Here is a 26,245-nt window from a genome sequence, read left to right as displayed (position 1 = left end):
AGGAAAAAAAATTTTTTTTTACAGAGATGGGGTCTTGCTATGTTGGCCAGGCTGGTCTCGAACTCCTGGGTTCAAGCAATCCACCTGCCTCAGCCTCCCAAAGTGCTGGGACTATGGATGTGAGCCACTGCACCCAGCCAGAAATTATTTTTTGAAATTAAAGTGTTTCATTGCAATCAGGATTATTCTGCCTATAATTCAACAAAAGCAACTGTTTTATTTTTTGCACATTCATAGATAACCTGAATAAACAGGTGATTTCAGGAGAAACTACAACAAAATAAGACACTGATAGAAGAAAAATGTAAAGGAAACATTTGATTCTGCCCATATTTTAAAAAATATTTCTTTAATAGAATGGGGTCTCACTATGTTGCCCAGGCTGGTTTCAAACTCCTGGCCTCAAGCAATCTTCTTGCCTTGAACTCCCAAAGTGCTGGAATTACAAGCATAAGCCATCATGCCTGGCTTTGATTCTGTCCATATTTTATATCCAATTGATGATCTATAGATAACTATAATATAAACATTTTATATTTAGTCATTTCAGATATTACTGTTAAAGTTATTCAATACAATTTACTAGGAAGTCCACTGAACTGCTGTTATTAGAATTCCTGCTGGGATGATTTCCAGTATAAATTTAGGTTAGATATAATCCCCAAATGGTTTAAAAACTGAACTGAAACCCAACAAGGACTCACCCTTTTTGCAGGTTAAAAATTTCCCAGGCTACAGTTAAAAAGAAAAGGTAGAAATAGAAAAGACTGTGAGGTTTCTTGAGAGAATTCCTACGTATATAATTTTAACATAAATTGGCAATTCATCTGGTTTTTTACAACAATAAACAACAAGGTTAACTTATTTATAACATAAAAACTTAGAGCTCTTAGAAAGCATGAGAAAACTCAAAAGGATGATTTCAAAATGTCTAACTTATGACTGGACTTGGGAGAGCAAACAGCGTTTATAAATGAAACAACCCTGAAAGACACAAGCTGGTGACTGCAGCCCCTTCCCTGCTCCACTTCCGGGTGGGTCATCTCCAGGTGGGTGCACTCCGAGAGCTCCCTGCTCTGCCCTCTTCTCCCATCGCTCCACCATCCACGTGCTGCGGGCTCAGCTTCCTGACATGGAGCTCTGATGGCCGCTCTGTGCTCAGAAAACCTCCGACCGTCTCCCACAAAAGGGCAAGCTCTGGGTTGTGCTGGGCAGCCCCATACTTACTCTTCTGGCCCGATTTTCTGACTCTGGCCACATATCAGCTATGTGCTAAGCACACAGAATGGCTCGCTACTCCCAAAATGGCCCACACTCTCCCAATTCAGCTCTTTTCTCATTTTGTTCCCTGTGGCCAAAATTCCCTTTCCCTTCCCTGCTAAAATCCAACCCAGCTCTCACAGCCCTTCTCCAATGCCACCTCCCTGTGAGATCTTTTATTCCAACTGGCTGTGATCCTTCCTCCTTCCTTACCTCAATACATTTTCTAAATTATTATTTTTATTTTATGGAGATAGGGTCTCACTATATTGCCCAGGCTGGTCATGGACCCCTGGGCTCAAGTGATCTGCCCGCTATGACCTCCCAAAATGCTGGGGTTACAGGCACGAGCCACCGTGCCTGGCCCTCTACTTTCAAGTGTTTCTTTCTTTTTTTTTTTTTTTTGAGACTGTTGCCCAGGCTGGGGTGCAGTGGCGTGATCTTGGCTCACTGCAACCTCCGCTTTCCAGGTTCAAGCAATTCTCCTGTCTCAGCCTCCAGAGTAGCTGGGATTACAGGCACCTGCCAACACGCCCAGATAATTTTTGTTTTTGTTTTTGTTTTTGTTTTTGTTTGAGACGGAGTCTCGCTCTGTCACCCAGGCTGGAGTGCAGTGGCGCGATCTCGGCTCACTGCAAGCTCCACCTCCCGGGTTCACGCCATTCTCCTGCCTCAGCCTCCCGAGTAGCTGGGACTACAGGTACCCGCCACCTCGCCCGGCTAGTTTTTCATATTTTTTAGTAGAGATGGGGTTTCACCGTGTTAGCCAGAATGGTCTCGATCTCCTGACCTTGTGATTCGCCTGTCTTGGCCTCCCAAAGTGCTGGGATTACAGGCTTGAGCCACCGCGCCCGGCCAATTTTGATATTTTTAGTAGAGACGGGGTTTCAGCATGTTGGTCAGGCTGGTCTAGAACTCCTGATCTCGTGATCCACCTGCCTTGGCCTCCCAAAGTACTTGGACTACAGGCGTGAGCGACCACGCCCGGCCACTTTCAAGTGTTTCTAAAGGCACTAAGATTCCATTTGATATCATAATTACTTGTCATCCCTGCTGCCTGGCCTTGATTTTGCTGCAGGGCTGGACACCATGAGACAGAAGCTGCATGACTCACGCTCTATCCCCTGAAGCAAATGGCACCAGTGCCTGGCACAGTGTAGGCACTCAAGTATGTCCTGAGTTAAACGGTATCGAAGTTCTGCTCCAAGAAAGTCACTGGAAGGGAAATATTTTGGGTGCATTGGCTGAAAACTAAAGGGCCAGCAATAGTGTTTTGAGAAAAAGCCTCAGAACATGGAAAACACATCCCAGTGGCAGAGCTATTTTACTTTTGTGGGACTAAGACCCATAGCCTTTTGTGAGGTCATGAAGGGGAAAAACAAAATACACACACACACACACACACACACACACACACACACACACACAACTCTCTTTCTAGGTAAATAATAAATGAACTAAAGGAATCTTTAAAATAAGCTCAATCATTTTCCCCAGTTGTAGGAACTAATACAAGAAACGTGAACAATTTTGTTACGACAAAATCATAAATAGTCCTAATAGGTTTTAGGTAAATCAGCCCCAGGAAAATGCTGAATTCCTTCTTTTGTGAACGCACTCCCAAGTAACAGGAAGCCCGGCTAAAGATCTCCAGGTTTTCTTTAATTATAGTCTCCGAAAATGAGTAAGTGAATAAATAAGTAAATGGATTGAATAAGACTTGACTCAGAGTTCACTAAATGCCAGTGCTTCTCAAAGTGTCTATGGAGAAGGACTGGTTTTGAAACATTTCCTATCTGCTGCAGACTGACACTCTTCTAAAAATACAATAAAAATTCTGCGGCAACATCTATAAGTGGACGTACACTTTCTTTTTTTTTTTTTTTTTTTTGAGACGGAGTCTCGCTCTGTCCTCCAGGCTTAAGAGCAGTGGCATGGTCTTGGCTCACTGCACCCTCTGCCTCCCAGGTTCAAGTAATTCTCCTGCCTCAGCCCTGCGAGTAGCTGGGATTACAGGTGTGCGCCATCACACCTGGCTAGTTTTTGCATTTTTAGTAGAGACAGGGCTTCTACATGTTGCCCAGGCTCGTCTCGAACTCCTGACCTCAGGTGATCTGCCCGCCTCAGCCTCCCAAAGTGCTGGGATTACAGGTGTGAGCCAATGCGCCCAGCCTAAAAGTGGACATACATTTTCTATACTTAATTTGTCAGGGACCAGTCATGCTGTTTCCCCAAATCCACACACATTCAACATGCTACAAATGCAGGGAAAGGGAGGATAGATGCCTACCTTCTGCTCTCGTGCCTCAAACACTGCTTCATGGACGCTGCAAGCAAAAAGGGAGGTAGGCAGATCACTTAAATCCATCATCTCATCCAAATCATCTTCATTTTCACCAAAAATCATCTCTTCTTCCTCTTCTTGGTCAGTGCTACACAGATCTGACTGGCTATCATTCCAAGATTTCATAGTGTCCCTCAGCATTATCCTCCAAAGTGGGCCTTTTCCGTCTGTATAGTCCTAGGATCAGGCACCCACTGTTAAAAAAAAGAAAATGCAGAGGTAAAACTCTGAAGGCCAAATAATGTTCCAATCAATCAATGTCTCCAGGTTGCAATTCATCAAATGAAGGAATCTTATTTAGAAAGCTAACTCAGTATTTAAATCAAAGCATTTCAGTCCTCATAAGTGAATTCTAGATACGCTAATTTGATTTGCTTAGCATATTTTATGTAACATATTTCACTGGCAATGATTTATTAAGAAAAAAGGCAAAACGTTTTCTAGTGAACTTATGGAAAAAAGGGTAATATAAAATGAGATCATATCAATATGTACTCCAGTTTATAAGCAGTAGAAAGAAAAATGTGAACCAGAAGAGCCTCCACATATTTGTTTGGGGTTTTCCATCTACAACAGTGTAACTGGCACAGCCAAATACAACCCACACTAATTCTCTCACCATCTGCACCCTGAAATATGGTCTATGATGAGCTGACTGTACCTCTCCTAACCAATTTGTTCTTTTTGAATACACTTGAAAGAATTAAGTTACACAGAATCAAAAGCTGTCTATAAATTCAGTCTTTGTTAATATCTGAAATATTTGCAGTAGGCAAAATTTAACACAGAAAATCAAAAAGAGAGCCAGGTGCAATGGCTCATGCCTATAATCCCAGCACTTTTTTTTTTTTTTTTTGAGATGGAGTCGTGTTGTGCTGCCCAGGCTGGAGTGCAGTGGCTCGATCTCGGTTTATTGCAACCTCTGCTTCCTGGGTTCAAGCGATTTTCATGCCTCAGCCTCCACTACAGGCGTGTACCACCATGCCTGGTTAATTTTTTATATTTTTTGGTAGAGATGGGATTTCACCATGTTGGCCAGGCTGGTCTCCAACTCCTGACCTCAGGTGATCTGCAGACCTCGGCCTCCCGAAGTGCTGGGATTACGGGTGAGAGCCACCACACCTGGCCAATCCCAGCACTTTGGGAGGCTGAGGCAGTGATCAAAGGATCACTTGAGCTCAGGAGTTCAAGACCAGCCTGGCAACATAGTGAGACCTTGCCTCTACAAAAAATTTAAAAAAATAAAAAGATGTCATTTTTCTGAACTTTTTTTGAGATGAAGTCTTGCTCTGTCGCCCAGGCCGGAGTGCCGTGGCACAATCTTGGCTCACCGCAAGCTCTGTCTCCCGGGTTCACACCATTCTCCTGCCTCAGCCTCCCAAGTAGTTGGGACTACAGGCACCTGCCACCACGCCCAGCTAATTTTTTGTATTTTTAGTAGAGACAGGGTTTCACCGTGTTAGCCAGGATGGTCTCCATCTCCAGACCTCATGATCCGCCCACCTCGGCCTCCCAAAGTGCTGGGATTACAAGCATGACACTGCGCCCAGCCCCTTTTTCTGAACTTTAAAAAATAACCAATTTTAAGGCAAATGTCTGAAGCTGACAGTGTCCCTGAGTGGAATAACAGGACAGAATCTGTCTCTCATAGACTGTTTCTGTGCATGTCTGCCTCTTCCAATGAATTGCACATCACATCCACCAAGCAGAGAGTCTTGGACATGACACATTTCAAGATGTAGGGGCAGAATTTGAGAAATAACTAGCAGGCACAGACAAACTAAGTGATTATGATTACTACCTCAATACCACCTGATTTGTGATTTTTCACTTTTATTTCAAAGAACAGAAGGTCACAAATACATTGCTTATACACAGTACAATACAGAATGGTAATTATAGAATAAAAATAGTGAGGGTTTTTGGTATTCTATAATACTAATCAAGACTACTTCTAAGAAGTAAAATCTTTACCCATTTGTATACACATTTTCTGAGTGCCTACTGCTTGGTGTTGGGGAGTGAGGAGAACATGGTTCCTACCCTCAAGGCACTCCCAGCAAAGCCAGCATTTCTCCTCCTCAACAATGGTAAGCACCCGCTCTCCTAAAGAACTTCGTTCCATCAGCTGTCAGCTATACTTAATTTTTTTTTTTTTTTTTTGAGACAGAATTTTATCCTGCCACCCAGGCTGGAGTGCAGTAGTGCGATCTTGGCTTACTGCAACCTCCGCATCCCAGGTTCAAGCCATTCTTCTGCCTCAGCCTCCCAAGTAGCTGGGACTACAGGCATGCACCACCATGCCGGGCTAATTTTTGTATTTTCAGTAGAGACAGGGTTTCACCATGTTGGCCAGGCTGGTCTCGAACTCCTGACCTTAAGTTATTGGCCCACCTCGGCCTCCCAAACTGTCAGCTATACTTTCAATTCCTCCTTCTCCACTTGTTCCTCTTCCTCAGCAAACATATGTGTTCCCGCAAGCCCTACCATCTGGATTCTACCCTCCCTTCACACTGGCCCTAATTCTCCTTCACCTTCCTACCAGCTCCTGGGAAATGTGATATCTTCTTGCCGCGCTCCCTCTGCTCTAGTCACTCCTGAATTAGGTGTAGTTTGGCCTCCGCACTACCTTTTGGCTGCAGCTGCCCTCCTCATGGACGGCAACGGCCTCCCAACAGGCATCCTACATTTTATCATGCGTCACTGTATCACACAGAACTGCATTTTTTCCAAAGTGACGGCTTATGACAACCCTGCATTAAGCAAGTCTATCAGTGCCATTTTCAAACAGGATGTGCTCACTTCATGTTTGACATGCTCTGGTAATTCTCACAATATTTCAGACCTTTTCATTATTATTGTATTTGTTATGGTGATCTGTGGTCAGTGATCTTTGATGTTACCATTGTAATTGTTTTGGGGCACCATGAACTGCACCCATATAAGATGGCAAACTTAATCAATACATGTTGTGGGTGTTCTTAATCAATACACATGGGTGTTCTCAATAAATGAATACATGTAGGTGTCCTTAACCAATACATGTTGTGGGTGTTTTGTTTTGAGACGGAGTCTCACTCTGTCACCAGGCTGGGGTGCAGTGGGGTGATCTTGGCTCACTGCAACCTCCACCTCCCGGGTTCAAGAGATTCTCAGCCTCCAGAGTAGCTGGGACTACAGGTGTACGCCACCACATCCAGCTAATTTTTTGTATTTTTAATAGAGACAGGGTTTCACCATATTGGCCAGGATGGCCTCGATCTCTTGACCTTGTGATCTGCCCACCTCAGCTCCCAAAGTGCTGGGATTACAGGCATAAGCCACGGTACCTGGCTGTGGGTGTTCTTAATCAGTATGTGTTGTGGGTGTTCTAACTGCTCCACTGACTGGGGCCATTCCCCCAACTCTCTCCCTCTCCTTGGGCCTCCCTACTCCCTGAGACACGACAATACTGAAATTAGGCCAACTGATAACCCTTCAATGGCCTCTGAGTGTTCAAGTGAAAGGAAGCTTCGTGAGTCTCTCGTTTCAAATCAAAAGTCAGCAATGATTAAGCCTACTGAGGAAGATTCGTCCCGAGACGCTGAAAGCTAAGTCTCTTGCACCAATCAGTCAAGTTGTGAATGCAAAGGAAAAGTTCCCAAAGGATATTGAAAGTGCTACTCCAGTGAACACACAAATGTTAAAAAGGCAAAAACAGCCTTATTGCTGATATGGAAAGTCTGAGTGGTCTAGATAGAAGATCAAACCAGCCACAACATTCCCTTAAACCAAAGTCTAATCCAGAGCAAGGCCCTAACTCTCTTCACTTCTATGAAGGCTGAGAGAGCTGAGGAAGCTGCAGAAGAAAAGTCTGAAGCTAGCAGAGGTTGGTTTATGAGGCTGAAGGAAAGAAACTGTCTCTATAACATAGAAGTGCAAGGCGAAGCAGCAAGTGCTGATGTGGAAGCTGCAGCAAGTTCTCCAGCAGATCTAGCTAAAGGTCACTGATGAAGGTGGCCACACTCAACAGATTTTCAATATAGACAAAATAGCCTTCTATTGGAAGAAGATGCATCTAGGACTTTCATAGCTAGAAGTCAATGCCTGGCTTCAAAGCCTCGAAGAACAGGCTGACTCTTTTGTTAGGGGCTAACACAGCTGATGACTATAAGTTAAAGCCAATGCTCATTCACCATTCTAAAAATCCTACGGCCCTTAAGAACTGTGCTAAATCTACACTGCCTATGCTCTATGAACGGAACAATACAGCCTGGATGATCACACATCTGTTTACAGTATGGTTTCCTGTATGTTTTAAGCCCATTCTTGAGACCTACTGCTAAAAAAAAAAAAGAGAGATTCCTTTCAAAATATTACTGCTAGTTGACAATGCGCTTGGTCACCCAGGAGCTCTGACAGAAATACACAGGGAGATTTCTTTTCATGTCTGCTAACACAATATCCATTCTGCGGCCCATGGATCAAGGAGTAACTCTGACTTTCAAGTCTTACTATTTTAAGAAATACATTTCGTAAGTATACAGCTGCCAGAGACGGCAATTCCTCAGATGGATCTGGGCAAAGTAAATGGAAAACTTTCTGGAAAGAAGTCACCATTCTAGATGCCATTCAGAACATTCGTGATTTATGGGAGGAGGTCAAAATTGCAACATCAACAAGAGTTGGGAAGAAGTTGATTTCAACCCTCATGAATGACTCTGAGGTGTTCAAGACATCAGAGGAGAAAATAACTGCAGATGTGGTGGAAATACCAAGAGAACTAGAATTAGAAGTGGAGCCTAAAGATGTGACTGAATTCCTGCAATCTCAAACAAAACTTGAATGGATGGGAGTTGGCTTCCTGTGAATGAGCAAAGAAGGTGGTCTCCTGAGATAAAATCTACTCCTGGGGAAGATATTGTAAACATCATTGAAATGGCAACAAAGGATTTACAATATTCCATAAACTTAGTTGATAAAGCAATGGCAGGGATTAGAGGATTGGCTGCAAATTTGAAAGAACTTCTATTGTAGTTAAAATGCTATCAAACAGCATCACACACTACAGAGAAATCTGTCACGAAATGTTGTTGTCTTATTTTAATAATTGCCACAGCCACCCCAAACTACAGCATCACCACCCTGATCAGTTAGCAGCCATCAACCTCAAGGCAAGACCTTCCACCTACAAAAAGATTACGACTCAGTCGTCAGCATTATTTTTTGAGATGGGGGTCTAACTCTGTTGCCCAGACTCCAGTGCAGTGGCGTAATCATGGTCCACTGTAGCCTTGACCTTCCCAGGCTCAGGTGATCCTCCCACCTCAGTCTCCCAAGTAGCTGGAACTACACGCACACACCATCATGCCCGGCTAATTTTTGTATTCTTTGTAGAGATGGGGTTTTGCCATGTTGCTCAGGCTGGTCTCGAACTGGTGAGCTCAAGTGATTCACTCACCTCAGCCTCCTAAAGTACTGGGACTATAGGTGTGAGCCACCACACCAGCCGATTGTTAGCATTTTTCAGCAACGAAGTATTTTTTAAATGAAGGTATATACATTTTTTAAAGACATATGCTATTGCACACTTAATAGACTATAGTATAGTGTAAACAAGACTTTTATATGCACTGGGAAACCAAAATTCGTGTGACCGGCTTTGTTACAATGATCTGTAACAAAACCCACGACATCCCCGAACAAGCCTGTAGTTGAAACCCAGTGTCAAGTCTCAGCCTATATCTGTAGCACATGACCAGCCTGCCTATTCCACTCATTCTTGGACCTCCCTGTGTCCCTGCCTTCTGGGTCTTGGCTCTTCCTGGCCCTTCTTCCTCACCAACTCTATCTTTTTTACTGCCTCCTCTTTCTCCACATCCTCATCCTTTTTTCCTCATCTTCCTCTCCTGGGTGATTTTATCCACACTGGAGTATTTAGCTGCCTAACCACCAGAGGTTCTCAACCAAGTTCCTGCCTCCCTGTGGTTCACACACACCTTTGTCAATACTGGCTCTCATTTCATGCAACGACCTTAAGAGAGGATGAATGGCACCAAAGTTGGGAGGGAAGCCAGAGCAGAACCTTGAGCAATAAGAAGGATAGGTAATTTGGAAAAGTACCATGTCCCCAAGAGACTGTGATCTGCCTGTTGGTCTTTCCTGCCTACACACCCTGAAAATCACTGATTTATATAGCTACGTTCAAATTTATATACCAGGATTCACTCTCTCTCCTGAGTTCTAGTCTTGTATTTTTCAATTTCTTTCTTTCTTTTTTTTTTTTTTTGAAACAGAGTTTCGCTCTTGTTGTCCAGGCTGGAGTGCAGTGGCACGATCTTGGGTCACTGGCAACCTCTGCCTCCAGGTTTCAAGCGATTCTCCTGCCTCAGTCTCCTGAGTAGCTGGGACTACAAGCACTTGCCACCACACCCGGCTAACTTTTTGTATTTTTAGCAGAGATGGGGTCTCATCATATTGGGCAGGCTGGTCTTAAACTCCTGATGTCAGGTGATCCACCCTCCTCGGACTCCCAAAGTGCTGGGATTACAGGCGTGAGCCACCACACCCAGCCGCATTTTTCACTTTCTATTGAATATATCTATCTGGGTGGCCCACAGGTACAACAACCGTTTTTAACTTATTCATTTATTGTGCCAGAAATCTCCAATCGGGAAAGGGGCCCTGGGGGAGCAGGGCAGGGAGTGATACTGTATCTCACTGTGGCTATTAGTCTTTTCTTCAAGACAAAGTTAGCAGGTGGACTTAGCTCTTACAGTGCTTGGTTCATTTTTCTGTTATACACACTTATGTTGTGATTATTTGTTTACAAATCACTCCTAGCTACAAGACTGTATCTGTGAAGCCCAGGCCCTGGCACAGTTTCCCGCTCACAGTGTATGCTTAATAAGGGAGGCTGAATAAAAGCAGGTAGCATTGTGGTGACCCCACTGATGTGTCAGCACAGACACAGGTAAATTGAATTCTGCATGGGATTAGAGATAGCTTCCCAAAGGAGGCGATGATGAGACTTCAAGGATGAACAGAATTTCAGGAGGAAAAGAAAGGGGGGTATTCCATGCAAAGCCAGCAGGACATGAACAAAGGCAGGAAGACAATAGGACCCGCATGTTCACGTGATCTGGCATGGCTAAGGTGCAAGGTGTTTGGTGGGGGTGGCCTGAGACAGTCAAAAAGGCAGGTATGGGCCAGGTTGCCAAGAAAGTAGGGGTACAGAGTTTTGACATAAAAACCATGTCACTATCAGCATGCCATTGTGGGTTTTTAGGCAGGGAAATGATAAAACCAAAGCAATTTACTTTTAGTATCTCTAAAGGTGGGCTGTCTTTGTGTCTTATCTCTTAGAGGCACTGATGTTTCTATCCTATTCCCAACCCATTAAAAAGACGCAAAGAAAATACTGTGCCTGGGTTTTTGGGGGCTGACAAGTTGAGGAGCTCTGGCCGACTCGATTTTGAAATTTGAGAAAGTCAACCTATTCTTGATAAGATTTTTTTTTGTTTGTTTCAAGTTCCCTCGTCTAACCCATAAAAAGATTTTAAAAAACAGAACACAGGAAACAATCCTTCACCTGACTTAAAAAAAAAAAAATTCTTAGAATGTCACACCTTCATTTCCTGTTTTCTACCTTCAATTTTGAGTACCTTTTTTTTTTTTTTTTTTTTGGTATAACTTCAAACAGAAGTTATCAGAACAGCACGAGGAACTCGGGTACGCTGTATCCTTTACCCAGAGTCACTAATTCCTCCTGTTTTGTCCGTCTGCTTTATCTTTCTCTATTTTTACAGACGTGCATTTTCCTGAGCCATTGAAAGATGGAACATACCCCTTTTACTTCCAAATACTTCAGTGTATAAGAACAAGATAATTTTCTTACATAACCCATAAGCTATTTATCAAAAATAGAAAATTTAACATGGATATAATACTATTATCTAATACATAATTTGTCAAATGCATAATCTGGATTCAAATTTTGTCAGTTATCCTAATAACGTCTTAGCTATTTTCCTTCCATTTTTTTTTTTAGATTATTGTCAAATTATTGGCCTTTGTCCCAAGATATCTATATTTCTTTCTTTTTTCTTTTTTTAGAGACAGGGTCTCTGTCACCCAGGCTAGAGTGCAGTGGTATGATTACCGCTCCGCTCCAACCATCACAAGACTCAACTGTTCCTCAGTTTACCAATCCAGGGAACTCCTGACTGGCCCAGCAGAGCAGGCTGAACCAATATCCTCCAGCTCCTGTAAGCAAAAGTCTGTGCTAATCCAGGTTTCCCATCATCTTCAGCACAACTGTAACTGCGGCTGGCTTCTGGCAAATTGTTTCTTCATGGAAATATCAAATGAGTGGAAAAACTCCAAGTAGCATGACCATCTGGTCTGCCACAACAAGCCTGTGATAAAAGTCATCTATCAAGGCAAAATGTCAAGCACATGGCATGGATCTTGCATTTTCTGTTCTGATCAGGAAAAGGCAAATTCTTTCTCCTCCAGGATTAAAATAATAATTTTTCAAATTAATAAGCTTCCCAACTTGGTGAACATTTCAATATCTTAGCTAGAAGCACTTTTTACTTTGTGTATGTGTTAAAAATGCTAGCAAGCAATACTGGAAGCAAACAAGTGCTCCATTATCAGCTCTACAAGCGTCCTGCTGAATAACCTCGGGAAAAATCACTTGGCTTTTCCGTATTTATAAAATGAACAAAATAAAATACATAAAATGTATAAAATATATAAAATAAACACAGGTGCTTTGGGCTACTAAGTTCCTTTTATAAACTTCTAAATTATAAATTTCAACTAAGTTAAAAAACAAAACGAAACACCTGGATTGGTGTGGTGGCTCATGCCTGTAATCCCAGCACTTCGGGAGGTGGAGGCAGGCGGGCTGCCAGAGCTCCAGAGTTCAAGACCAGCCCGGGCAACATGGCAAAACCCCGTCTCTGCAAAAAAAATACATGGTGCACAACTGTAGTCCCAGCCACTCAGGAGGCTGCGGTGGGAGGACTACTTCAGCCTGGGAGGCCAAGGCTGCAGTGAGCTGTGTTTGCACCACTGCACTCCAGCCTGGGCAACAGAAGAACTTATCTCAAAAAAAAGAAAAGAAAAAGAAAACAAAAACAACAACGAAAAGCCACTTAGAACCATCAATGGGAAGTTCCAAACGGCTATCACAAAGCCCTACCTTCTATTCTCTACTCATTTACCACTTACACGTAGAACTGTACTATTTTTTAGCAGCTGCGTGTAAGAAAAATTTAGTGCGACGGTAAACTAAAACAGGTGAAGATCTGATTTTTGTATTTTTTATGCTTCAGTGACCCATGTCCTGTTTTCACAGACAACCTAGAATTAGCCCTGTTAAAATTGAGGTTCCACTCCACCAGGAATTTGTTAGCAAGAGACAGATAGAAATAAACAACAACAACAACCAGCCTACAAAACACATGAAAACAACAGGCTTTAAATAATAACTGAAGTTGAGATAGATAAGACTGATGCTATTTGTTGTGCTGTGTGTAATTCCTTTCCCCTGGATAGAACCTCTACATTCTAGGGAGAAAGTGGAGACTGCTGTCCTACCTCCACCTTCTGTGGTTTTTTTTTCTAAGTAACAAATGGTGTTGAACTTCAGAGCTTCCATTATTTCACAGGCGTCAGGCTAATGAATTTCCAGTTCACGGAAATTCATGTTTTAAGTCCTTCTTTTCATGTTTTAAGTCCTTCAACCAACAACTCTAACACCATACAAAATCTGATCTTGTCTGTTACCTAATGTTCACGTTTGAAACCTTTACAAACGTTATATTTCAACAGCAGGAAAAATCTTGTTTCCTAGAAAAGCACTGAAATCTGTTTCCAGGCTAAGAAAAAAGGTCTAGGCCGGGCGCGGTGGCTCATGCCTGTAATCCCAGCACTTTGGGAGGCAGAGGTGGACGGAAGGCTTGGGCTCAGGAGTTCAAGAACAGCCAGGCAACATGGTGAGACCCAATTTCTACAAAAAATTAGCCGGTACCTGCAGTCCCAGCTACTCGGGACGCTTAGAGGTGGGAGGATCACTTGATCCTGGGAAGTTGAGGCTGCAGTGAGTTGTGTCTGCACCACTGCACTCCAGCCTGGGTGACAGAGCCAGGCCTATGCCTCAAAAAGAAGGAAAGGACAGGACAGGACAGGACAGGACAAGAAAAGAGAAAAGAAAAGAAAAGAAAAAAGGCAAGGCTTGTCAATGCAGTAAAATGTAAAGCTGATGACCTGGCTAACAAAGAGACTCAGTTTTCAGGCTTTTCACAGTCTTTCTGCATGGAAAGCCCATTTCTAGAAGATCAATTTAAATCCCCACCAAAAAGAACACATTTGTGTGATGCATATCTAGCTGCTGAATTACGTGTTTACAGAGCTTAAGATATTGAACTAAAGCCAATGAAACAGTCTTAGAACAAATTACTTTACATCGTATGTAATCACAGCTACCGATAAATCAACTGCTTCTTTTGCCAAATAGTACATCAGAGACTTCTATGAAAAGTTCAAATAAATGTGGTGTCCTCAGTGGCTTCCAACAAGTGGAAGCAAATATTTTTGGCTTTCAGCACTACAGGAAAACATCACTTTAAATAATCCTTGTTTGTATCTGAAACACGGATCTGGACTGCTTCCTACACTAGAATCCTAATCTCTAAAGGAGATGATCAGATTTTGCACGGAAGCTAGACGAATCAATCTGGAACAGATCACTCCTGCCCTACCTGTCCAGGCGGCGGACAGAAGCAGACAGACAAGTTTCAAGAAGTTAGGGAGTCACTGATGCGATAGTGATCCACGCACCGTGGGGGCAGCGGGGCAAGGGAGAAAGACAGGGGGCTTCCACCTTCCAGGCGTCCATGCACTGCTCCTGCCTTCAGAGGCAGGCTGGGCCTGTCGGCTTTTCAAAAAGTCAAACATTTGGTGGGAGAAAATCGTTGGTGGAGAAGACAAAACACTTTTGTTTTATTTTCCAGGACACCACCCTCGAGGCTGCCAGACTAGACCCCGCGCGCGAGAAGGGTGCGGCGGGAGGCGACGTCGCTGCGACGACCCAGCATCTCTGGGTCCCGCGGCTCGGGGCTCCCACCCCTCCCGGGCTTCTGGGGGTGGCTTCTTCCTTTTTTTTATTTTTAACTTTTCACGCCCCCCGCCCCCGCCCCGCGCCCCACCCCCGCCCCGCGCTGGGTGCAAACCTGCTGGAGAGGGCGGGCGCCAAGGAGCCTCACCGGCACGCCCCGCCGCCGCAGGACCAGAGCCGGGAGGGCGGCGGACGAGCCCTGGCGGCCCGACGGGTCTGCGGGGAGCCGGGCGCCGCGAGCTGTGGGGCCTCCGAGAGCCTGGCAGGCGGCAGGCGGGGCCGAGGGCAAAGCCAGGAGCCGCGGGCAGCAGCACCCTCGCCGCCACGCCCTCTACGCCGGAGAGAGCGGCAGCCTAGGCGCGGACTAGGGCGGTGTCCCGGCTGAGCTAGGCTGCCGGCGCCGCGCGCGCTCCCGGGCCCCTGCGCGCGCCCGCCTCGTCCCCTCCTGTTCTGGCAGTGCGCGCGCACGGCGGCGCAGGCGCCGGAGGCCGGGCCGAGGCCGGGGCCGGGGCGGGGGCGCGCGGGGGCGCGCGGGGGCCGGGGTGGGGGTGTCTCGCCGCGCGCGCGCTCCCTTCTTCCGCTCCTCCGGGTCCTTGGTCCCCAGCCTGTAGGGGGCTTGGGCTGTAGCGCTGGGGCAGGGGCTTTAGATCCCCCCAAAACAGGACCTCTGGCGACCTTCTCGTTTTCCACCGGGAGCGGAGAGAGCCGATCTCCTTTTCCTGCTAGCCCCGTAGGACAGTCTCCGGGGCAGCTCATAGGAATATGACGAACGTTTACTCAGGGCTGGTTACTATGTACACTGCGCCCCGCGCGCGGCGAGTTTACCTCGGTTCACCTCCCGGCAACCGGCGGCCCGGGTATTATCAGATGCGGGGGACTTCCCGGCGCCTCATTGCCCGAGGAGAGGCGGCCTCAAGTACCTGAGCTGGAGCTAGCACCAGGTGTGGGACGGCACAGGCTGGGTCCCGCCCTGGCGGGTACAACCCTCTTCCCCTTTCCCACACCTTCCCCTCCCCTCCCCTCCTCCCCACTCGTGCTCTTCTCGCTCCTCCCGCTCTCCCTCCTCCTCTTACTCCTCTTCACCCTATGCCCTATCTACCGTTGTCGTACAATTCACATGTATAATGCTTTCTTTTTCGTGTAAAAACGCTTCCATGCTGTCTTGCTTGCTTGTCTCTGACGCCCTAGGAGACCATGGGACATGATTACAACTATTAGGCAAAGGGAAGAGCCGGGGTCTAAACTGTTCAGCGCGTTTCAGTGGTAGAACCGAGGCTTACATTGGCAAGTATTATTATTACCAATAACAACTATGATGACAAAGCTCCTGAGCACAACTTGGAAGGCAGCTGGTGTCTCCTCCCTTAGCCTGCAGAGAGGGAAGCAGGGTCACAGAGCAGGGAAAATAACTGGGCTCAGCTCCTACCTCCAAGGACCCGCAGCCGCGCGGTGGTGCGCACCCATAGTCCCAGCAACTCAGGAGGCTGAGGTGGGAGGATGGGTTGAGGCCAGGAGTCAGACCAGCCTGGATAACATAGCAAGGCTCCGTCTCAAAAGAAAAAAAAAGGAATGTGCAGTGCAGTTAGAAGAAAATCAGCTCTACCCACTCAAGGCCTTTCAGAGGCAAAGTGAGGCACAGTGAAGGTTAACATCAAAGGCACTCAGTGCCTGCATCATGGGGCAGGAAGATGGACTAAAATGTGTACAGCACATCTAATCCCTGTTAGATGTAAACTGAGGAATCGGGGTTGGATTATGACCCCAAGGGCTCTCCAGCAGTTGAGCCCAGCACCGTCACAGAGGTATACCCAGCAGATCACCCTTCCTGGTTCCTGCTGCCTCCAACCCTGCTGCTCCTGCTCCCCGTCTTGTCTTAACTAAGTTCTTCACTTTCATTCGTTTAACTAATATTGATTGCAAACTGCTTCTTTTGTCAAAGTCACCCTAAGGACTGCAGTAATTTTTTTTTTCTCTAAATTCCTCTAACACAGCAACTTTTGCAAAAGTTGAGGGTTTTTTGTTTTGTTTTGTTTGTTTTGAGATGAGGTCTGCTCTGTTGCCTAGGCTGGAGTGCAGTGGCACAATCATAGCCTCAACCATCCAGGCTTAAGCGATCTTCCCACCTCAGCCTCCTGAGTAGCTGGGACTACAGGTGCATGCCACCATGCCTGGTTAATTTTTCTATTTTTTGTAGAGATGAGGTCTCACTATGTTGCCCAGGCTGGTCTTGAACTCCTGAACTCAAGCAGTCCTCCTGTGTTGGCCTCCCAGAGTGCTGGGATTATAGGCATGAGCCATTGCACCTGGCCAAAAAAATTGAGTTTTCACATCACATGAGATTGGAAACAGCTGCATTCCATAGCCCTGCCTGGAGATGTCTGATGCACGTTCACACACACACACACAAAAATGGCCTTGAGAGATCCTAAGTCAAACAACCAGGTTAGTTTGTTTAACTGAGTTTCCCTGAGGTATTAGGCCCTGTGCGGGTTTTGGGCTTGCACGGGTAAGGCCCATACAGATCCGCCACCTGAGGAGCCCACAGATAGGGGAGACAGTGATTGTGACACAATTGTAGATGTGCACTATTTGAGACATTGGCGACGCGCTGACAAAGCAGAGGAAGAAGTGAGCAATCTACATGATGGGCCAGGGAACGGAGTTCACATTGTCCGGTATTATTCAAGATTTTCTTTTTTTTTTTTTCATGGAATACATCACTCAGACTGGGTTAAGCAGCAAATGGAATGCACTGACTCACATAACAGAAAAGTTTGGGGCTTCAGGCATGGCTGGATTCAGGGGCTTAAACTACGACATCAGGATTAAGTCTTTTCTCTCCATTTCTTGACTCTATTTCCTGTTGACTTTTCATTCTTAGGCTTCCTTTTCCCCATGAGATGGCAGAATGGCTGCTTACAACTTCAAATCACACCCTTTCCAGCAGAAAGGGAGTTTCTTTTCCCTGATGCTGTCAACAAAAGTCCCAGGACTACATCTCATTGGTCTAACTTGTGTTACCCATGCATCACTAAACCACTCTCCTGAGAAGGAGCATGGAACATTCTGACAGCTCCTCTCAAATCGCATGGGCTGAGATTTGGGGAGAGCTGGCTTCCTGTGCTAGACCATTTCTGTTGGCCCTTCCAGATCTACTCTCCACCCTTTTCCTTCCTGATTTGAGCCTCAAGAGGCCAACCTGCATGGATTGCTTCCACAGGTCCCTTGTCCTCTGACTTACAGTTGAATTCACCAAATAGAAGACATTGGAAATGAGACCCAAGGGTTGGAGGAGGAGGAACGTAAGGGTTTTATTCCTCTGGCCCCTGCCTTTCTGGGTTGCTGCAGGTTGGCTACGTGCATTTATTGAAGCTTCTGTCAACTGGCCTTCTTCACACAGGTACTCTCTCCTAGTTCTAGTTAATTCTCCTTTCTCCACCTCCAGAATTATCCACCCTGGAGGTGATAATGGCTCCCCCCTGTTGCCTGCCACAGTGTATCACACCATCAGACCTGCTTTTTCCCTCAACCCTGCCCACACATCTGTATGGAACCTTTACTAAACCCACTTTAGATTAATCATCTGCTGGGATGCTGATGGTTACATTCACCAAAGGAGATCCAAGTTTCTATTACCAAAAGAAAGGGGAATGAATCAAGGGCAGGCAACAGCACTACTGTAGTGATATTGGTTTGGAAGAAATATCACCACAAGTGCAGACCAGAGATGACTGTGGCTTGGACAGGGTCATGATGGGGGAAGCAATGAGAAATGGTAGGATTCTGGCTCTATCTCAGAGGCAGTGTTAACACAGTTTACTGAGGAATTGTATGTAAATTATGAGTGGTAGAGAGGAGCTGAGGATGGAAGCAGTTGGAAAACATGCATCTGGAGCCTAGGAGTGAGCTCAATGAGTAGTGATTTGGGACGGAGGCGCGGTAGTCAGTTGAAACCACGGGCTCAGATGAAATGATCCCGGGAGCGCATGTAGAATAGAACACAGAAAAGGCAAAAGGTAGAATCTAGAAGAACAAACACCAGCCTTTCCATGGTGAACAGAGGAAGAGTTGCCATCTTGTACCTATCATCTAGATTGTAAGCAACTCGATAACATTGAGAATAAGAACAGAATCTTCCACATCCTTCCTCTTTACCATCATGTCTAGCGAGGTGATGACCACACGGTGGGTAATAAATGCTTGTTATGAATGAACTTGACACAGTTTCACATTTCCTCCATCTCATGTGAGGTTTGAGTTACAGGCTGAGAAAAAGAGAAATTGATCCCTGTGGCTCAATCCGTTGAAACCTATGCCCAGGTTGCTAAGCATTTCGCTGCCCTGGAAAACTTAAGCAGAACCTCTCAGATGATGCCACAGATCCCGAGTAGCACACCTCTTGCCTTTCAGGAGAATTTCTAGACCGGCGATTTCATTTCAGATTTTCTTATTCTTATTTGAGTAGATTTAACAGTAAATATCCTAACAAATCTTTATTAGGTTTGTTTTGGAGCTGTGCTATGAAAATAATACAAGTGGCAAAAGATCTCTATCTCACATACATTGCTGGTGGAATGTAAAAAGATGCAACTGTTTTTAGAAACTGCCAGTTTACCAAGCTAAATGTACACCTACCCTATGACCCAGAAATTCCACTCCTAGATGTAGACTCGAGAAACCTAGGCAAATGTCTACCAAAAAAACAGGCTGGTACAAGAATGCTCTTAACATCTTGGCTGGGTGCAGTGACTCACCTCTATAATCCCAGCACTTTGGGAGGCCAAAGTGGGTGGATCATTTGGGGTCAGGGGTTTGAGACCAGCCTGGGCAACATAATTAAATACAAAAATTAGCCAGGCATGGTGACGGGCACCTGTAATCCCAGTGACCCGGGAGGCTGAGGTGGGAGAATGGCTTGAACCCGAGAGGCAGAGGTTGCAGTGAGCCAAGATTGTGCCACTGCATTCAAGCCTGACCAACAGAGTGAGACTCCATCTCAAAAAAACAAAAACAAAAACAAAACAACAAAAGATCTTCACTCGGCCGGGCGCGGTGGCTCACGCCTGTAATCCCAGCACTTTGGGAGGCCGAGACGGGCGGATCACAAGGTCAGGAGATCGAGACCATGGTGAAACCCCGTCTCTACTAAAAATACAAAAAAAAAAAATTAGCCGGGCGCGGTGGCGGGCGCCTGTAGTCCCAGCTACTCAGGAGGCTGAGGCAGGAGAATGGCGTGAACCCGAGAGGCGGAGCTTGCAGTGAGCCGAGATCGCGCCACTGCACTCCAGCCTGGGCGACAGAGCGAGACTCCGTCTCAAAAAAAAAAAAAAAAAAAGATCTTCACTCATACTGTTCTCCAATTGTAAATATCCCAAATGCCCGTAAGAGGAATGGATAAGAAAACCATGGTATATTCAAACAATATGATACTACACAGCAATAAAAAAAAAAAAAAAAAAGAAATACCGATACATAACGGATAAATCTCAAAAGCAATTGTTGAGCAAAAGAAGTCAAAAAGCATAGATGTATGATTTCATTTATATGAAAGTCAAGAAGAGGCAAAACTAATGTATGGTAATAAGCATCAGAATAGCGGTTGCTTCTGAGGGTAGGGATTAACTGGAAAGGGGCACAGAACATTCAGGGGTTATGGAAATGTTCTTCCCATGCCAGTATGTTTACTAGACACGGTTCTAGGCATTGGGAATATAGCAGTGAACAAAACAAACCGAGTCCCTGCTTTTGTACTAATCTAATTTCTTTTAATTGGTTGCATTGTTTAATGCATTTTAAATAGGAAAAAAGTGACCTTTCTTTAAATATAGTCTATGACACATCTGAGGAACTTTCTTGCTTCGTTTTTAGTTGCTGATGGGAAGGCAATGGAAAGAGTACGGGCTCCAGGAAGTCAGCTCTACCACTGACTGGTTGTGTGATTTTTGGGCAAGTTCTTTAAGCCTGTGAAGCCTTACTTTTCTCATCTGTTACAATGGATTTTTTAATTATTATTTTATTTATTTATTTATTTATTTATTTATTTATTTTTTATTTTTTATTTTTTTTTTTTGAGACGGAGTCTTGCTCTGCCGCCCAGGCTGGAGTGCAGTGGCCGGATCTCAGCTCACTGCAAGCTCCGCCTCCCGGGTTTACGCCATTCTCCTGTCTCAGCCTCCCGAGTAGCTGGGACTACAGGCACCCGCCTCGTCGCCCGGCTAGTTTTTTGTGTTTTTTAGTAGAGACGGGGTTTCACCGTATTAGCCAGGATGGTCTCGATCTCCTGACCTCATGATCCGCCCGTCTCGGCCTCCCAAAGTGCTGGGATTACAGGCTTGAGCCACCGCGCCCGGCCAATTATTATTTTTATAATTTACAAGCAAGGTCTCATTTTTGTTGCCCAGGCTGGTCTCAAACTCCTGAGCTCAACTGACCCTCCCACCTCAGCCTCCCAAAGTTAAATAGAATCGATGATACCTGCCTTGCAAAGTTGTTTTGTAAAGTGCCAGACACATTGCAGATGCTCAGGAAACATGAGCTGGTTTATAATCCGTTTACAAGGAAAATTTTACTTTTGCCCAGTGAGATATGAGCAGAGGGAGGCTGACTTGGCTGGCAGAGGTACCCTTTTGCTTCTTTTTTTTGAGATGGAGCCTCACTCTATCACCCAGGCTGGAGTGCAGTGGTGTGATCTAGGCTCACTGCAACCTCGCCTCCCAGGTTCGAGCAATTTTCCTGCCTCAGCCTCCTGAGTAGCTAGGATTATAGGCATGCACCACCACATCTGGCTAATTTTTGTATTTTTAGTAGAGACAGGGTTTCACCATGTTGGCCAGGCTGGTCTCAAACTCCTGACCTTGTGATCCGCCCATCTCATGCTCCCAAAGTGCTAGGATTACAGGCATGAGCCACCGCGCCTGGCCCAACCTTTTGCAGTTCTTTCTTCTAGACTGCAATGTGAACATGATGGCTGGAGCTCCAGCAGCCACTCCGGACCAGGAGGTAATCTTGAAGATGGAAGCCACATGTCAGGATGGTGAATCCAAAAGATGAGGAGCCTGTATCCCTTGTGACACCAGAGCTGCCATACCAGCCCTGGGTTCCTCCATCTATACTGCCTTCATATGGTAAAGAAATATTCTTGTATCTTGTTAGGTGTCTGTTGCAGCCAAACACAATCCCAACTGATATTCACCATAAATGATTCCATGGCTCCCTGTAGTACTTTTTCAAAGCATCTATCACAATTGTAATTAATAAAATAATTATGCAATTACTGGTTTAATGCCTAAGTCCCAAGTAGAATATCAGTTCCATGTGGGCAGGGATTAGTCTGTTCATGGATGTATTCCCAGCTCCTGTAACAACATCTGGTTCTGGTAGGTAGTAAGTGCACAATAAATGTAGTGGAGTGAAAGGGAGAGAGGAAACGGAGCTGCTTCTGATGAGGAGAGAAATCGCTGCATGAGAGAGCATGCAGTGAGAAATAAAGAAGGGGAAACTAGAGGCCTGCCTGCTTTAACTCTAGGAATCGATCGATCTCTATCTCAGACTCATTAATATGCATCTGGGTGTGCTGGATATTTTAGTTCATGTTCTGCCACACACTCTAGATCTCCTATAGGATTTGCATCACAGATGGTACCTTTTCCTGAAGAGCCTTAAATTAACCTGCCTCCCTGGTAACACCCTCATTTGTCTCCCATTCCTGGCAAGTCAGCCATTCCCCCAAAAAGAGAGTTGCAACACGATCCAATAGTTTGCTGGAGGAGTAAAACTTCTTATCAGCACCACATCCAACATTGGTTGGGAGATGAGTCATGTTGATTTTTGATATTTAAAATTTTCTCATAAAAATTGGACTTGGCCTTTATAGAACATTTGAAAACAAAAAGATAAATAAAAAAAAATTCAAATCACGTACAATCCCAGGATCCAGAGATAGTCATGTGCAAGGAAAATACCTTGGATCCCCCAAATCACTAAGCTAAAGGGAAAAGTCAAGCTGGGAATGCTCAGGGCAAACATGTTTCCCATTCTATTCAAAGTCACCCCTCTGCTCACTGAGATAAATGCATATCTGATTACCTCCTTTGGAGAGGCTCATCAGAAACTCAAAGGAATGCAGCCATTTGTCTCTTATCTACCTATGACCTGGAAGCCTCTTCCCCACTTCAAGTTGTCCCGCCTTTCCAGACCAACCAATGTTCATCTTACATATGTTGGTTGATGTCTCGTGACTCCCTAAAATGTATAAAACCAAAGTGTGCTCTGACACCTTGGGTACATGTTGTCATGTTGTCAGGACCTCCTGAGGCTATGTCACAGGCATGTGTCTTCGACCTTAGCAAAATAAACTTTTTTTCTTTTTTGAGACAGAGTCTCGCACTGTCACCCAGGTTGGAGTGCAGTGGTGCAATCTTGGCTCACTGCAAGCTCCGCCTCCCAGGTTCATGCCATTCTCCTTCCTCAGCCTCCCTAGTAGCTGGGACTACAGGTGCCCGCCACCACACCCAGCTAATTTTTTTGTATTTTTAGTAGAGACGGGGTTTCACTGTGTTAGCCATGGTGGTCTCAATCTCCTGACCTCGTGATCTGCCCACCTCGGCCTCCCAAAGTGCTGGGATTACAGGCGTGAGCCACCGCACCAGGCCCAACCTTGGCAAAATAAACTTTCTAAATTAACTGAGGACTGTCTTAGATTTTTGGAGTTCAGAGTCACTATTCAATATTTTAGTATAGAGTGTTTTTCTCCAATTTTTTGGGTAAGATTAGTATACCATTAATCAGCCAATTTGGGTCTCCTATCTATTTCACTTAACATATTGCAAACATTATCTTGTGCTTTAAAATACTATTTAAATTTTTTAATGACTACATAATATTGCATTGTGTGTTCTGTTATTTATCTAATTATTTCCTTATTGTTGTAATCAAAGTTTCATTCCAATTTTCTCTTACATGATTAACCATACAATGAATAATACCTTTATATGTAAAATATGCTGTTGCATTTATGATTATTTCCTCAGCATAGATTCCCAGAAGCAGTTACTAGGCAAGGGGCACGAACATTTAAAAAAACTCTTATTGGAAAATGACAAAATGCATTTCAAAAAGGTTGTTACTGTATTTAGTTATAAATGCCTTTCCTGATTGATAGGCCAAAAAAAAAAAACCCAAAAAACAAAAAACCTTCCCAAACATGACAGCTTGATTTTTCATGTGCTTCATTTGAGATCTGCCCGGGTTCTCTGTCCATGCTTCCACTGAACTATTAGCATTGTTTGTTTATAAGAACATCTTATACACTGTGGACAGTAACCCTGTGATTAGATTTGTTGAAAATTTTCTCTTCATAATTTCCCTTTTGAAAATTTTCTTTTTTTGATATAAAGATGTTTTAAAATTTTTATTTGGCCAGGAGTGGTGGCTCATGCCTGTAATCCCAACCATTTGGGAGGCCGAGGGAAAAGGATTGCTTGGCTCCAGGAGTTCGAGATCAGCCTGGGTAAACACAGTGAAATCTTGTCTCTACAAAAGATAAAAAAAATTGGCTGGGTGTGGTGGCACGCACCTTTGCTTCCAGCTACTCAGGAGGCTGAGGTGGGAGCATTGCTTGAGCCCAGGAGGTCAAGGCTGCAGTGAGCCATGGTTGCACCACTGTACTCCAGCCTGGGTGACTGTGTTTTGAGACCTTGTCTCAAAACAAACAAAAAACCCATGTAATCCTAGCACTTGAGGAGGCCCAGGAGGGAGAATCACTTGAGCCCAGAGGTTCAAGACCAGCCTGGGCAACATGGCAACCCCCTAATCTCTACAAAAAAAAAAAATTAGCCTGGGCATAGTGACAGGTTATACCTGTGGTCCCAGTTACTCAAGAGGCTGAGGTAGGAGGATGGGAGGTTGAGGTGGGAGGTTGAGGCTGCAGTGAGCTGTGATCACACTGCTGCACTCCAACCTGGGTGACAGGGTGAGACCCTGTCTCAAAAAACAATTATTTGTATACAGTGTATTGATCTTGTACTTTATGATCTCTTAGCTTGCTGAAGGCTGATTAATCATGACCTTTACTTTCTTTTTTTGGAGACAGGATTTATCAAGATGTAACACCAACATAAGTCAAGGTAAGCCTCAAACTTAAATACTATTTCCAGTGGTTCTAACGTTAATAATGGAAGAACCCACTGCTTCATATATATACAATTTAGTACAGATGCTCCTTGACTTATGATGGGTTATGTCCTGATAAATCCATTGTGAGTTGAAAATATCGTTAAGTCATAAGTGTATTTATTTATTTAGAGATGGAGTCTCACTCTGTTGCCCAGGCTGGAGTGCAGGGGTGCGATCTCGGCTTACTGCAACCTCCACCTCCTGGGTTCAAGTGACTCTCCTGTCTCAGCCTCCCGAGTAGCTGGGACTACCGGCACATACCACCACACCAGGCTAATTTTTGTATTTTTAGCAGAGACAGGGTTTCACCATGTTGGCCAGGCTGGCCTCGAACTCCCGACCTCAAGTGATCTACCCACCTCAGCCTCCTAAAATGCTGGGATTGCAGGTGTGAGCCACCGCGCCCAGCCCGTAAGTGTATTTAATACCGTATATGTAACCTACTGAACATTATAGCCTACCTGAAGCATGCTCAGAGCACTTACGTTAGCCTGCAGTTAGGCAAAATCATCTAACACAAAGCCTATTTTATGAAGTGTTGGATAGCTTATGAAATTTATTGGTGACGGTACTGAAAGTAAAAGCAGAATAGTTGTGTGGGTACTCAAAGTACAGTTTCTACTGAATGCGTATCGCTTTCACACCATTGCAAAGTGGAAAAATCATAAGTTGAACGATCAAAAATTAGGGACCTGGGCAGGGCGTGGTGGCTCCCACCTGTAATCCCAGCACTTTGGGAGGCTGAGGCAGGCGGATTGCTTGAGTCCAGCAGTTTGAGACCAGCTTGGGCAACTTGGTGAAACCCCATCTCTACTAAAATTACATACACACAGAAAAACTAGTTGGGCATGGTAGCATGTGCCTGCGGTCCCAGCTACTTAGGAGGCTGAGGTGGGAGGATCACTGGGGAAGTGAAGGTTGCAGTGAGCCACTGCACTCCAGCCTGGGTGACAGAGTGAGACACTGTCTCAATAAAAAATAATTAAAAAAGAAAATTGAAGGCTGTCTGAATATATAAGAACATACTACATATATATTTCCAGATGATTTCTTCTGTTGCATTGATCTAGCTGTTAATAAAAACGGTTTTGATCATTGTAATTTTATTATCTGGAAGGGAATGTCGGTACACATATTTCCAAATACTTTTCAGAAAGGTTGTACCAATTTCTACCTGCCTCCTCCTGGCCCCTGCCCCGACTCTGTCCCCTTTCCACAATCTCACCAGAGCTGCAGGCATTTTACTTAAAAATCTTCACATCTTCAGAACACTCAGGCTCCTACCCTGCTTGCGCTACTAACTACAAGTGGCTGTTTAACATTGAACAAACCTCACATTCTTTAAGCCTGGCTCTTCAGCT

The 26,245-nt window shown here is 44.9% G+C and overlaps 1 protein-coding gene across 3 annotated transcripts in view; it reads right to left on the bottom strand.

Moving 5' to 3' along the window:
• RCAN3 (RCAN family member 3) overlaps positions 1-15,649 on the bottom strand; it is a 35,905-nt gene extending 20,256 nt beyond the window's left edge. Inside the window, exons 1-2 of one of the 3 annotated variants that reach the window (XM_030912650.1) lie at positions 15,537-15,649; positions 3,551-3,798 (exon numbers count right to left, since the gene is read on the bottom strand). In XM_030912650.1, coding sequence (XP_030768510.1) covers positions 3,551-3,745 — 195 coding nt within the window. In that variant the 5' untranslated portion in view covers positions 3,746-3,798; positions 15,537-15,649. Of the gene's footprint in view, positions 1-3,550; positions 3,799-14,355; positions 14,493-14,826; positions 15,110-15,536 lie in introns of those variants that run through there. The other 2 variants (XM_030912649.1, XM_030912651.1) reach the window with 2 other exon arrangements.
• Between the last annotated feature and the right edge of the window lie 10,596 nt (positions 15,650-26,245).

The sequence above is a fragment of the Rhinopithecus roxellana genome, chromosome 12 (genome assembly GCF_007565055.1).
Source record: "Rhinopithecus roxellana isolate Shanxi Qingling chromosome 12, ASM756505v1, whole genome shotgun sequence".
Classification (NCBI taxonomy): Eukaryota; Metazoa; Chordata; class Mammalia; order Primates; family Cercopithecidae; genus Rhinopithecus; species Rhinopithecus roxellana.
This window is presented reverse-complemented; position numbering and strand designations above follow the sequence as displayed.